We start from the raw sequence: 13,839 nt of genomic DNA, 5'->3' as shown, positions 1-13,839 counted from the left end.
TGCAAAACAAGTGGGAGAAATTAATTTCATACAATATCTATATTGTAGCATATATATATAAGTGCACTAAAATACATCAAATGTGATATATATTATCTCCTACATAAACATTACTAAAAATGATGTCTATATAAAGAATACTTGTATGAAATGTAGGTCACTATAGATAAAAATTTAAAACTTTTTTGATGCCTCTGAGAAGGGTCTGTTTTTCTTAACCAGGCAAGTTCATAAAATTAGTGTTTATTTCTCAAATCCACAAGAATTGTCTTATGATGTACAACAAAGTTTTTATTGTCATTGATACTGTTCAACAGTTGAACATCTATGAAATCATTGGAATAAATTATCCAAACATCTGTGGTGAGATGTTAATATGCTAAAGAAACCCAGCTCTATTATTTATTTTCAAAAGTTACATAACCACAGATCACGGCCTAGAATAACTGTCTAGGGACCCTCTTAGATTGATTGATTGAATGAAAGCAAGTAGATGGAGACTGAATCCAGGCAAAATGGGGATAGTGAGGTTTCCTATTCAAGTATATCCATGTCCTGTCTTTCTTTATTTTCATTTATCTAACTACATTTCTGCTTTTGGTTTTCCTGCCTCCCTAAATTGGCTGCCATCTCTGAGCTGCCCCTACTTGTGCAAGATATGGATCTAATTATTCCTCAACTCTGTCTTAGTTCTTTCATGAGATCTGCCACAGCTTTCTGTCTAGACCAGGGGTCAGCAAACTTTTTCAGCAGGGGGCTGGTCCACTGTCCCTGAGACCTTGTGGGGGGCCAGACTATATTTTGAAAAAAGAAAAGAAAAAATGAACGAATTCCTATGCCCCACAAATAACCCAGAGATGCATTTAAAATAAAAGAACACATTCTACTCAATGTAAAAACACCAGGCAGGCCCCACAAATAACCCAGGGATGCATTTTAAATAAAACGACACATCCTACTCATGTAAAAACACGCTGATTCCCGGACCTCTGCAGGCCGGATTTAGAAGGCAATTGGGCCAGATCCGGCCACCAGGCCTTAGTTTGCCTACCCATGGTCTAGACTCTGTTCTTACTCCTGCTGAAACTTGTAATTCCAGCACTAAGACTTAGCTACCTGAAGCCCAGAATTTACATTCTGCAAGTAGTGAAATCTTCGTTATACCATATTAATGACTTTGGCTATGGCATGTTCTTTTGTGTGTGTGTAAATAAAGATCATGTGTATTCTAAATACCACCAGAACAGAAAAGTCAACTTAGTTGACATAGTAAGGTGCTTCATTCTGTTTTGCATTGTTCTCACTTCTTTCAAAGTCCTTAAAAAACACACACACAACCAACTTCCAGGGAAGAATGTAAGTTAAAATCAGCACTTCATCATATAAATTACTAATGATTTCTGCAGCTATGTTATACTATCAACTGTTTTAAACTCTTTGGGTTGTATCCCAAGCATTGCTAATGGAGTTCCACTGGCAGTTTCCTCTCCTCCCCCTGTGAGCTCCCCAAAATCTGCAGAGGGTGCCTTAACCCTCTGGAGGTCCTTTTGAGAGCATGCAGGGAAGAGGAGGGGCAAGTTCCGTTCCACTAGGTCAAGTTTCTTAAACCAGCAAAACATTGGATACTACCCTGATTTTCTTTTTATTTGAAGAGTATTTATTTTAACATTTTTACACATTTTCAAGGCAGTTAATAAAAACATTTTAAATGTAGAAAATCTCTGTAGTGAAAATAGCAGACTGAGTAAATCAAATACACCCTTTTCTGTTTTAATAGTTCAAATCACATAAATATGCTGTCACTCTAAGTCACTCTGTCATTTTCATACTGAATAACCAGATAATAAATTTGAGTGAAAAGAGAGGCTATCTCTTCAGCTTTAAATAAATAGAAAAGGGAAACAAGGAAGTTTGCTAATGAGCAAATATTAACAAGCCAAACAAAGGCTTGTATAAGCCAGCTCCCTGTAGAGCACATCCTTGAGGATCCTGCCATCTTCCATTCTGTGGGCATGACCAAGCCAGCAGAGACATTGCTGAGACAGGAGTACAAACATACTGGGAATGTGGGCTTGGGAGAGGACATCTTTGTTTGAGATTCTGTCCTGCCACGTGATGCCCAAATTCTTCTTGATGCTGAGCATTTGGAAGGCATTGAGACATCGCGCCTTGCGGTTGTAAACTGCCCATGACTCACTTCTATAAAGTAGCATGCTCAACATGCAAGCCTGGCAGAACTTCATCTTGGTATTGGTCATTAGCATCACATTCTCCCAAACCCTTTTGGAGAGGTTAGCCATTGCTGTAACTGCTTTGCCAATACTCTTGTCCGGATTAGCATCAATTGAGAGGTTGCTGATTATGGTGCAACTCTGGGAGACCAAATTGTCTACCATCTCAAGCTTGTGATCACCAATGCTGATGTGTGGAGTGCTGGTGATGTCCTGACCCAGGATGTTGGTTTTCGTCAGGCTGGTGGTAATGCCGAACTCCCTGCAAGCTTGGGCAAAATGGCTGATGAGTCTTTGTAGAGCTTCCTTGGAGTACACTGTCAAGACTGTGTCATCTGCAAGCATCTCTCGGATGAAGATCTGCCACACTTTTGTTTTGGCACAGAGATGTGCCAGGTTGAACAGAACTCCATTACTGTTTTAATGAAAATACACACCATCTTCAGTCGAGCTGAAGGTATATGAAAGCATCAAGGAGAAGAATTTGTCAAAGAGAGTTGGGGCAAGAACACAGCCCTGCTACATGTCACTCTTTATAGGGAAGGCATCCAAGGATTCACCATCAAAGACAATGGTGCCACACATGTTCTCCTGGAAGAAAAATATCATATTGTAAAGCATAGATGGATATCCTTTCTTGTTGAGCAGTGTGAAGAGTCTCTTATGGCTGATGATATCCAAGACCTTTGTCAGGTAAATGAAGGCGATGTCCAATGGGCGTCTCTGTTCTCTGCATTTATCCTGCAGCTGGTGCAGTGAGAAAATCATGCTGACTGTTGACCTCTGAGCTCTAAAGTCTCAATGTGATTTGGGATAGACCCTGTCAGTGAGTGACTGTAATCTAATGTGTTTTACATTGAAGTATTTATTGTGTGTGTGTGCGCACGTGTGTGTGTGCACGTGTGCGCTTAATATGTCAGAATGACTGTTTGTTGTATTTATATTCTTGAATAGTAACATTTAATTCATCCACACATTAGAAAGTGAAATTTGTCAGAATGCCTGACTGATGCTTATAACGTCTGGTAAAAGTTCATAAATGCTCAAGCAAAAATAAATCTCAAAGGTGCCACAAGCCTCAAATTGCTTTTACGTTTTGTTTTTATTTCCACATGCACTTCTAGATTACATTCTAAACTTCAGTGAAATAAATTAAGCCTGCTACAATCCTATAAACACTTGCCTGGGAGTAAGTCCCATTCAGTTGAATAAGGTTTGCTCTTCTGAGTAGGTATGGATACAATTGCACTGTTAACCTGTGAAAGATCCCTCCTAATATTTATTTTTCCCTTTCCATCACGCTTCATTAGTTGAGAGTAGTGAGGCTCTTTGGCCTATTGGGAATAGCATTTGGGAATAGCATTTCAGAAGCTGTAGGGGCAAACAAAAGCAAACTACTTGGCTACGCAAAAACAGATGTAGGTCTACTCTAGGGCAGTCAGATCACACAATGTAAGTAGAATTTAATAACCCAAACAGGTAGGGTATGGCAACAAAAAGATTAGCACTACCCATTTTTGTGAGAAACACTTGGGAGAAAACCTACAAAAAACCACATTTTCTTTGCATCACTGAAAAGAGAAAGGACCAACTTTCACAGCAGCTCTGTGGGCAATATTCTGATAATTCTGTCAGCTGTTGAAAAGAAATCCTGACCAACCCCATTATTATTGGGTGAGCATGAGAAAGCTGAGATTGCATGCATGTGAGGGAACCACACAAAACAGCAGGAGCACCTTTCTCCACAGTAGTTCTTACTGCCCAAGAAACAAACTGATTTTGAACTTTAAAAAGCAGATTTGATTTTCAGCAATTAGAACATCCACAGTGAAAAGGGAAACAAAACAAAGATCCAGCCCCACATATAGTTCAATGCCATACATACACATCTTTCCATTCTTTGGATTCTGGCCAAAGATTTTTCAAAGGTCAATTGCACATTATATTTAAATGATCATAATGCTCTCAGCATGCAGCTAATATTTGGCAAAAAATATAATTGCAATTATTTGCTATATAAATATTCAAAACACTGAATGGGGATTTATAAGCAAAAATACAAATGACAATGGTTTTTGTGCTCTCAGTTATATCAATCTTTTTGTGATGCCAAAGCTAATGGTCACTTTACAATTAAGTCATCCATCATCTGCATAGTCTCTTTTAAAGAGAAGATTATGCTTCCACATGTTTTCTATAATGCTGTAGAAGATTATGCTTCCACATGTTTTCTATAATGCTGTATTCACTTTATACACGCTAGACATGATCAGCCCTCGTTCATTTTATACTAGAACACTGTTAATGGTACTACAGCTGTAGATTTAAAATATTATGTTTTGCAAACAAATGACTTAGTTGGGATTTAAGCTGCCTGTATGTGCAGGACTGCAACCTAATACTAATGCATTAAATGTTAGATGTATAAGAAACACCTATGAATTCAAAAGGTGTATTTCTGAATAGCAGCTGCAAAACTGTTTCAACCTAAAGTGCTAGAATGCCAGCAGTTTTTCATGCACAGAACTTAAGGTACTTAAAATCTGCTTCGTTACTATACACCAGCAATTTTCAAAACAGTTACATTTGACTAGGTAACGGGATATGTTCAAATTGCAGATATAATTACTGCACATCCAAGAAGCTATAAAATGTTCACAAGCAAATCCCTTTGACCTTGTTAATGTCTGCTCCTTGTTAATCTAAGGCAAACATTGTTTGTAGATTGCATTTGTTATAAAATATGAAAAAGGAAGGAAATCCCTTAACAGTTGTTATTGATTCCAGCATTTACGGACTGAGTTTAAGTGCTGTTTACAAAACAGAACAGATGCAGATGCTAACAAAAAGGTAAACAATTGTTGCATGGCTTACTGCCAGACTCTGAGCCAATATATTAAACTCCAAGTGAAGCACATTTCCCCTATGGATTGCACTTATTGCCACTTCATTTCCTATGTGCACTGCCTCTCTATTGCTGTGCCTAGCAGTAAGCTATTCCAGTTCTTTTGTGACCCCTGAGGCCTGGTGCTACCTCACACAGCCATTAGTGAAGGGAATTGCATGTGTCTGACACGGCCTGAAACCAATTATTTGATATTTTCTTCAGAATGATGCCCAACTCTGCTGGGAATGAGCAATCATGAAATAATTTACCTCCTGATTTAATTTTTTCCTGCACAAATTAGTTGTAGTCTGAGCTAGCTATACACAGCTGTCTGTTACATATCTCCGTCTTATCAAGATTATACTTGAAATGATGAAGAAGGGGGCTGAATAGAATAGATTGGGGAATCCTGTTTTAAAAAGGCATTGACAAGTTTATCAGATATACTGATCACATGTACTTTTTGCTGATTGAAAATGACAGAATCATAAAGAACTATCAGTACACCATGGGAAACCACAAGGATGCAAACCATTATCAAAGTGTTTAAGGCTTAAAAAAAAGTGGCCAGCTTTTCAGTTCCCTTTTGCTCTGCTACAATCTAGGGATATGAAAATATCTTGAGGGGCAGGGAGAATAGATTCAAATGAAACCAAGCAACCAGTCTACACTTTGCAGTTTACACTATTCCTCTCAAAATAAAAGGAAGTATATACTTTCCTACTTGTAATTCTAGATATGTATCTGTGTGCCCAATCATGTCAAAATTATAAAAGCCTATGAAAGATCGCCAACCATGGAAAACATGCACAAAATATGCATGTTCTGTATTTCATACTTATTGCTATGAACTGCAAAGAGACCCAGTAAGAGATGACACAAGTCACTTTTAAGGGAACCACTAATCATAAAGCACTATGTTTCATAAACTCTATCAGTGAAAATATAGGCTGGAATCCAAAGAACAGTACAATTAGTTCCATGCGCTCAAGAGGGCTTTGAGCATGTGTTTCCCGAACAGCAGCTGCCATGCCACATGGCAAGCTTCTTTTGAAGATGAGAGGTGTTTCAAAAGCAGAGTCTGAGGCAACATGGGTTTGTTATTCAAAGAAAAAAAAATTCACTAGCCATGCCTTTCAAAAGGCTAGTGGAAATAAATGTGAACTAACAAGTCTTCTAGAATCCCTTGCTGATATTCAGGAACAATATTACAATTCTAAAGCAAATTGATGGGTACAGAACATTGGCAAAATTATGGAGGGCAAACAAGTAATCAGGAAGATAGTTTTTCTTATTACAGTTTCATATAGCTGTTAAATAGCATTGAGGACAATCTGGAGCTTTGTGGACATTTCTGTTTTCTCATGTGAGAGCAGGGTGGCCATTTTGGATGCTGTGACCTCATGCGATTTCGCACAGAGATATCACCCTGAAAAACACAGATTTTGGAGGGCTGCAATCTCATGCAACCCCCCAAAACACATGTTTTGGGCAATGTAAAGGATGGCCCTGAAAAAAGGAAATATTATATGTTACATAATCTCACATCATGTGACTCACACAGGAGCATGGGTGGGAAGATACGTGTCCAAGTTCTGGGACTCAAGATGCTGGAGGGTATGGTTTATGGCAGTGATTTTCAATCAGTGTGCTGTGGCACCCTGGGGTGCCTTGAATGATGATCTGGGGTGTCGCAGGCAACACTGGCTTCTGTCCCTCTTCCCTGCCCACCCTCCTCTGATGTCCCTTTGCGTCTCTGCCTCCCAAAGGCTTGCACAGCTGTTTGTTGCAGTTGCCCTGGCTACAAGTGCTGAAGGCAAATGGTGCCTCAGGGGGTGCTGGTTGCTGAGAACTGAAGCAGCCTCCGAGTAAGCAAGCAAGCAGGTGAGGGAGCCCAGCCAGTTAGTCCTAGCTGTTGGTAATGGACAGACAAGTCCCAGGCCGCTGTGGAGCAGTGTGAGAAGGCACCTCTCTTTGGGGCCGGGGGAGCTCAGGGACCAGGGACAAGAGTAGTGACTCCCCAGAGGACTCCCAAGGAGAGGGAAGAGGAGAGGAGGCTGAGGGAATACTCCACAAAGGAGGGTGTTCAACAAAGGGTGAGAGGCTGCTAGCTCTGCAGGCAAGGGGTGACATAACTGGGCTCCTGAGCCCCACAGGGGTGCCACAGAAAGAATGTAGTAGGTCAAGTGAGCTGTGGACTCAAAAAGGTTGAAAACCTCTGGTTTATGGAAACATTATGAATGCTTTAGTAAGCATGAATGTTTAAGATCATTGTCTATTAAAAAAATGATTGCTGCAAATTAAATAAAACCGATTATACTTTTTTTTATTGCACAGAGAGAGAGTGCACAACGTGGGAAATAGCAACCTATGCTAAGTGAACATATAAATGTGGGGCAGGGTTGATGCATCAAGACCTATATATTTAAATATTACTTCCTCACAGAAACCAACGTAACGTGCACAAAAAAATTAATGAGCCATTTCTTTAAAATAAAAATAAAAATCATAAAGCTAACCAAGCCTCACACTAATGAAGGTATACAAAATGCCCCACAACTTAATGGTATCTCACCAAGGAGCATCTAATTACATTCTGCTCAGGAGACAGCTTGTGTGTGTTGAAAAGAGTCGCGTAAAGAGTCATGTATCAATTTCCTTGTCAAACAATACTGTAGGAGCCTTAGGAACCTCTTCAGGAGACCTTTTAGAAGTCCTCCTTCTTTTGACGTTCATAGCCCTCTATTATTTCCTTTACACACTACTGTATGTTCCTAAGAAAAACCAACTTAATAATTCCCTCTCAACTTCTTTGTCACACTCTTTTATTAAAGAGACTACTCTAATATATAAATCTCAGACTGACCTTTGACCGCTCAAAAGAAAATGGATTGAAGAGTAAATCACTTTCATCTTTTATACTTGGGAGGAGAATGCAATAATTAGGGGGCATGGTGAGTTAAATGTTCTTTTCACCCTTAGGAAGAACACCCAGGTGTGCAAAGGAAGCTTTGAGATGAAAATAATTAGTGTTTCCTAATTGGAAATATTCTTTAACAAATGAAAAAATGTTCAAAATTTATATTGCTTTTTTTGTTTGCAGAGTGTGCATAAGAAAATCAAATCACAGACGTGAATCTTCGTAACTTTTGCAGGGTTCAAACAGACATTACATGATGCAAAAATAAAAATGCATCTGTAAAAATAGATATTTAAATGACAAATATTAATACATCTAATATTTTGTTTCTTTCAAATAATACATGCAAGAACAAGAAAGCCTTTAAGAAGTCATCTTTTAAATATAATAGGGGTCAATAATGAAATTCTACTGTTGAGCTTCACTTTATGGGATTAATAACTGATTTGAAGAAACAGTAAGGTTTTTGGACATGCTAGCAGCTTTTAAATTTCTTCAGCTCAATTGACATTTTGGTAACTTAGCTAGTATCATCATACCCCCTACTATAAATTTAAAAGTAGCAAGCTTAATTCTTTTGCAATATTTTTAAAGTGTCATGCTCCCTCTAGAAACAAATACTGTATGTGGCCCTAGGGTATTATATATAGGAAACCTTCAAGCCTCTGTTTCATTATTTATTTAGAATTCATCCTTATATTCCCAAGCTATACACTATATTTCAGACACAGTTATAATATTATAACATGTTGCCAGTAAAAGTTAACAAAAATTGTGGACAGTATGCAACTAAATTGTTCCATCAGAGCAAGGATTTCTGCTTGCACAACAGAACTTCCTCCCCACTCCTATCCCTGTACACTCCTTAAATCTGTTCTGAGGTTTACCCCAATGCTGGGGTAGTTTGTGGGATGACACAAGGTACTTATGGGGAGGGAAAGGGGCAAGGAAGTTCAATTCCACAAGCAAAAATCCTTGCACTGATGGAACAAGGTACCGCCCTCTGGTAACATCCAGGTAAATGTTATTCTTTTCTATGTCTGATTCCAACTGTGCTCATCAGTTCCACTGCGGCTCAGGGGAGTGCAACAAACTTAGTGCATCAGCTGTGATTTGTCACTGTGTTAATTAATTTTGACTTTCTTCTTGATAAAATTCTACATGCTGCATAAGGAACCTGTGGCCTAGTTCATGTGACTATTGTCACCTTCATTGAATACCTTTAGGTGCCAGATGAAAACGTTTTTCTTCAACCAAGTGTTAAGATGATTAACATTCTATGGTTTTTTAAATGTGTTTGTGGAAGGGGAGTTATTGGTTTGTTTTAATTTCATTTTTGTTTTATTATGTATTGTGTATTTTCATTTTGTATTTGTCTGCTGTTAACAACCTTGGGTGGTATACACATTTAATAAATAATATAAATAAATAAAATTGTTAGTCATTTTTAATCAGTATTCTTCTGCCTCATTATCATTAAATGCCCAAGTAATGTCATGGAAGAGAATACAAAATTTGGTTACAAATATCTTGGTAATATAAAAAGAAGCTAAATGAATGAAAATGTAACAGTTTAAAATACCTTCAGGTATATAGTGCCAAGGCCATTTAGGGCTTTAAAGGTCAGCACCAACACTTTGAACTGTGCTTGGAAACATACTGGGAATCAATGTAGTATGTCTTTCAAGACCAGTGTTATATGGTCTCGGTAGCCACTCCCAGTCACCAGTCTACCTGCCACATTCTGTATTAGTTGTAGTTTCCGAGTCACCATCAAAGGTAAGCCCCACATTTAGTGCATGGCAGTAGTCCAAGTGAGGGCATGTACCACTCTGGTTAGACAGTGAGCAGGCAGGTAGGGTCTCACCCAGTGTAGCAGATGGAATTGGTAGACAGCCGCCTGGACAGCTGTGAGTCCAAAATGACTCCCAGGCTGCACCCCATGGACCTTCAGGGGCACAGTTACTTCATTCAGAACCAGAGAGTCCTGCACAGTTGCCTGCCCTTCTCCCCCAGAAACAGTACTTCTGTCTTGTTGGGATTCAGCCTCAATCCATTAGCTGCCATCCATCCTCCAACTGCCTCCAGACACTTGCACAGGACCTTCACCACCTTCACTAGTTCTGATCTAAATGAGAGGTGAACACCCAGCCCAACCCCAGGGCTTCATATAGATGTTAAAAAGCATGGGGGAGAGGACAGAGCCCTGAGGTAGTAAGATAAATATTATTATTTATAATAAGATAAATATTATTTTAATGAAAATGAAGTTAAAATAATACAGACTCTCCGAACTCATCTGCAATGTGTCTCATCCATTGCCTTATGTGTTTGATGGCATTTTCAGAAGACGTATTTTAGAACACAATACCTATCAGATATTTAAAAACTAAGTTCAAGATTAAGTCCTTGTTTAAAAAGCGTAACTAATATTTAAGTAAAAGGACTATTGCAGTTTAATACAGTCCCTCCCTCAGGCTAGATCTGGCTCCTTGTGGTCTCTCATCTGGCCCATAGTTTCTCTTCCTCCCCCCCCCCTGCCCCTTCCTTCTTGAGAGCAGCAGATCATTGCATTTCTGTGCACCCAGCAGTGAAAAAAACCAAGCTTCTTGTGGAAGAACCTAATAAAATCATTGCTGCCTACTTTGCGAAGTGGCAGCACCAACAGTAAATAATAGGGGAGATGTGGGCGGACTTACTTCGGGCATACGCTGGCAAACCACGTATCCCGAAGTATTTTTGTCCCATTCACCCTGCAGTAAATAATAGGGGAGATGTGGGCGGACTTACTTCGGGCATGCGCTGGCAAACCACGTATCCCGAAGTATTTTTGTCCCATTCACCCTGAAATCATATAGCAACATCTCGCAAAAAATAAAAGAAAGGGGGAGATGATGGGAAGTTTTGCTTCTGCACACAACAGTTCTAAGCTGAAGCATTCCTTCCTACCCTTCCTACCCTAGAATGTTCAGTTCACATTAAGTCCATGAAACGTCGTACCCTGACCTGTTCTTAATGCATGGTTGACCACATCTACGGAATACAATAGTTATGCCCTGTTAAGTTTTGTTATATCAATCACTAGTAATAGTTTATATGCTCCTTTAAGTTTTGCTATATCAATCATTAGTTAGTTTAATAAGGAGGTTTTCATGCCTGTCCAATTCTGTGTTCCCTTTCCCAACCTTTAATCTATTGATGATTAATGTCTATATGCAACCCTTGCATTGTATTTGTGTTAACCAATCAGCAACAAGCACATATATGGCAATGCTGTAATATTCAATAAAAGGGACTCCCCGAGACATGCTCGGGAGATGCCTCCCATATGACACTTGTCATTCGTCTGTTGTTTATTTCAACCCAACAGCAACCTTATCACAATATATACACAGTTCACTTTTCTTTTTTGCAGGATGCTTAGAAAGAGGCTTACCTCCAAATCCTCCTCTTGCACCTGGCTGTTCAGATGCAAACATGAAAAGGATAAGATCTGTCCAAATCTCTGAAGCTGCCTCACCCTTGCTCACCCCAACATGACCTAATTTGCACTAGTAAGAAGGTAACAAAGTATGTCCAGTTCCTTTGCTCACAAGGAGACAAGAGGGGGAGTAACTTGAAGCAAATTGTCATGGGTTTATCTCTATGATCTGCCTACACTCAAGCAGACAAACACAGCCTACAATTGGGAATAGAAGAATATAGATGGATGTTGCTTAAGCCTTGCCACTGAGTGTTTGTGGCTACCATATTCATGTACTTATGTCCTTCACTAGACATGTATGAGACACATGTATGAGAAATGAAAGGATAAAAACAATTAAGATAATTAAGATAATGAAATAACTAATAATTAATAATTAATAATTAATTAAGATAAATGAAAGGATAAAAACAATTAAGACAATTCATGGAAAAAAATGCCACTAACCCCCAACATGAGGTACTCCTCTGTGTTTCTTTGAGCTCTTGCTTGCTTTAACACCATGTAAGGCATTTTCCTTAAACTGAAGCTCACAAAGTGTTTCAAGAAGAACGGTCATTTCTTCCGTGATGGTATCCAAATAAGTTTCATTAATAAACTTCAGTGTTGAAGAAGGGTCAATAATTCCGCTCAGTACATAGAAATCTTCTTTTATCATTGCACACAATGCAGGAATTGAGTTTTCATAACCATGAACCATCTTTTCAAAGTTTGTTTCTCCCATGCTTTCTAGAACACATTTCTGTAAAAGATCACTAACCAATTTATTCTGCATTTTTTGATACTTCTCCAGAACTTCTGCCTCAGGATATAGAAATAAAAGCTGCTGTAGACACCGAGTTTTAAACTGCAGTTGCTGTTGTAAGGTACCAGTTTTTGTTTCATTATGATTTTGCAGCTGGTTTACTAAGAAGCGCCGAAGATGTAATCTTACATCATCCCAAATATACTGTGTATCCATTGCAGAATCATCTTCAACACCATGAAGGGAAGCACTGGATATAAACTCAAAAGATGTCCCACTTGGAGTACAGGGAAATAAGACACCACATTGACTGGAGAGATCAAGAAGAAAGTGAAGAATAGTTTCTTCTTGGTTTTGTTCATCCTTCAGTAAGCTTTGCTAAGAGAAGATAAATAACAATATGCTAAGTTATGTGAATGACTCCATTTAAAGTAAACAATGGCTCTTTTGAAAAACTATGCAAATTACTGTTAATTACTGCCTACAAAATGAAATTTTCTAATATATAGAACTCCCCTCCCCCAATATTCCTCCAGTTAGCTGATCCAATTCTCTTTATTAGTGAGAAGGCAAAAACTGTCATTCATTCAACACAAGGGACTTCCTGGACCTTTTTAAGGTACACTTGAAACAGCAGCTATTAGATCAAAAGAATGCATGGCCTCTACATTAATAGTGGTATAATATTTTGATAGGTTAATTATACCATAAACCACAATATCTACACACATCTGTATACATTTATGTAAGCCCTCTAATAAATTCTGTTGGCATGTAAAACTTAGTCTCTGTGTTAACACACAGGAAGTTTAGTATCAAAAAATAAAATAATATACACCTCTAAAAATTCACCTTCAGAGAAAAAAGGTGTACATAGCTTTGGGGGTACTCCTGGATCATCTGCTGTCACTTGAGGCTCCATCAGCTTCAGCTGGTGGTCCAGCTGTACCCCTATCTGGACAGGGATAGCCTAACTTCTGTCTTCTATGTTCTGGTAACCTCTAGGTTAGATTACTGCAACTAGGTTAGATTACTGCAGCACCTGCAACACAGTATACTTGAAGGAACATCTCCACCCCCATCATTCAGCCCAGACACTGAGGTTACAGGGAACCAAATAGGGGGCCTTCTCAGTAGTGGTACCTGCCTTTTGGAACACCCTACCATCAGATGCCAAGGAAATAAACAATTATCTGACTTTTAGAAGACATCTGAAGGCAACCCTGTATCTGGAAATTTTTAATGTCTAATGTTTTGCAATTTTTTGTGCTGTAAGTCACCTACATTGGCTGGGGAAATCCAGCCAGATGGGCGGGGTATAAATAATAAAACTGTTGTTGATGATGTTACACAGTATACATAAGGCTGCCTCTGAAGATGGTCTGGAAACTTCAGCTAGTGCAGAATGCGGTGGCCAGGTTGCTCACTGGGGCAAGGCAATCTGAGCATAGTACATGAATCCTGGCCCAGCTACGCTGGCTACATAGTTGCTGGGCTCAATTCAAAGGGGCGATTTTGACCTATAAAGCCTTAAACATCTCAGGAATGCAATACCTCAAGGACCACCTCTCC

At 39.0% G+C, this 13,839-nt stretch overlaps 1 protein-coding gene and 1 long non-coding RNA gene across 6 annotated transcripts in view; one reads left to right on the top strand and one right to left on the bottom strand.

Annotated features, from left to right (window-relative positions):
• The window catches only part of KIAA0825, a 184,514-nt gene that overhangs the window by 146,163 nt on the left and 24,512 nt on the right, over positions 1-13,839 (bottom strand). For all 4 annotated transcript variants that reach the window (XM_083465180.1, XM_083465178.1, XM_083465179.1 and 1 more), the window contains one exon: positions 11,970-12,645. In XM_083465180.1, the coding sequence (XP_083321306.1) occupies positions 11,970-12,645 (676 nt within the window). The remainder of the gene's footprint in view (positions 1-11,969; positions 12,646-13,839) is intronic.
• On the top strand, positions 3,352-12,621 carry LOC310688759. 2 transcript variants are annotated; one of them, XR_014517152.1, is made up of 4 exons: positions 3,352-7,214; positions 11,454-11,600; positions 12,316-12,388; positions 12,489-12,621. It is a non-coding gene; the product is annotated as an uncharacterized lncRNA (long non-coding RNA). The 2 variants fall into 2 exon arrangements; XR_014517153.1 differs by having other exon boundaries at positions 6,370-7,002.

The sequence above is a fragment of the Podarcis liolepis genome, assembly GCF_965112155.1.
Source record: "Podarcis liolepis genome assembly, chromosome: 11".
NCBI lineage: Eukaryota > Metazoa > Chordata > Lepidosauria > Squamata > Lacertidae > Podarcis > Podarcis liolepis.
This window is presented reverse-complemented; position numbering and strand designations above follow the sequence as displayed.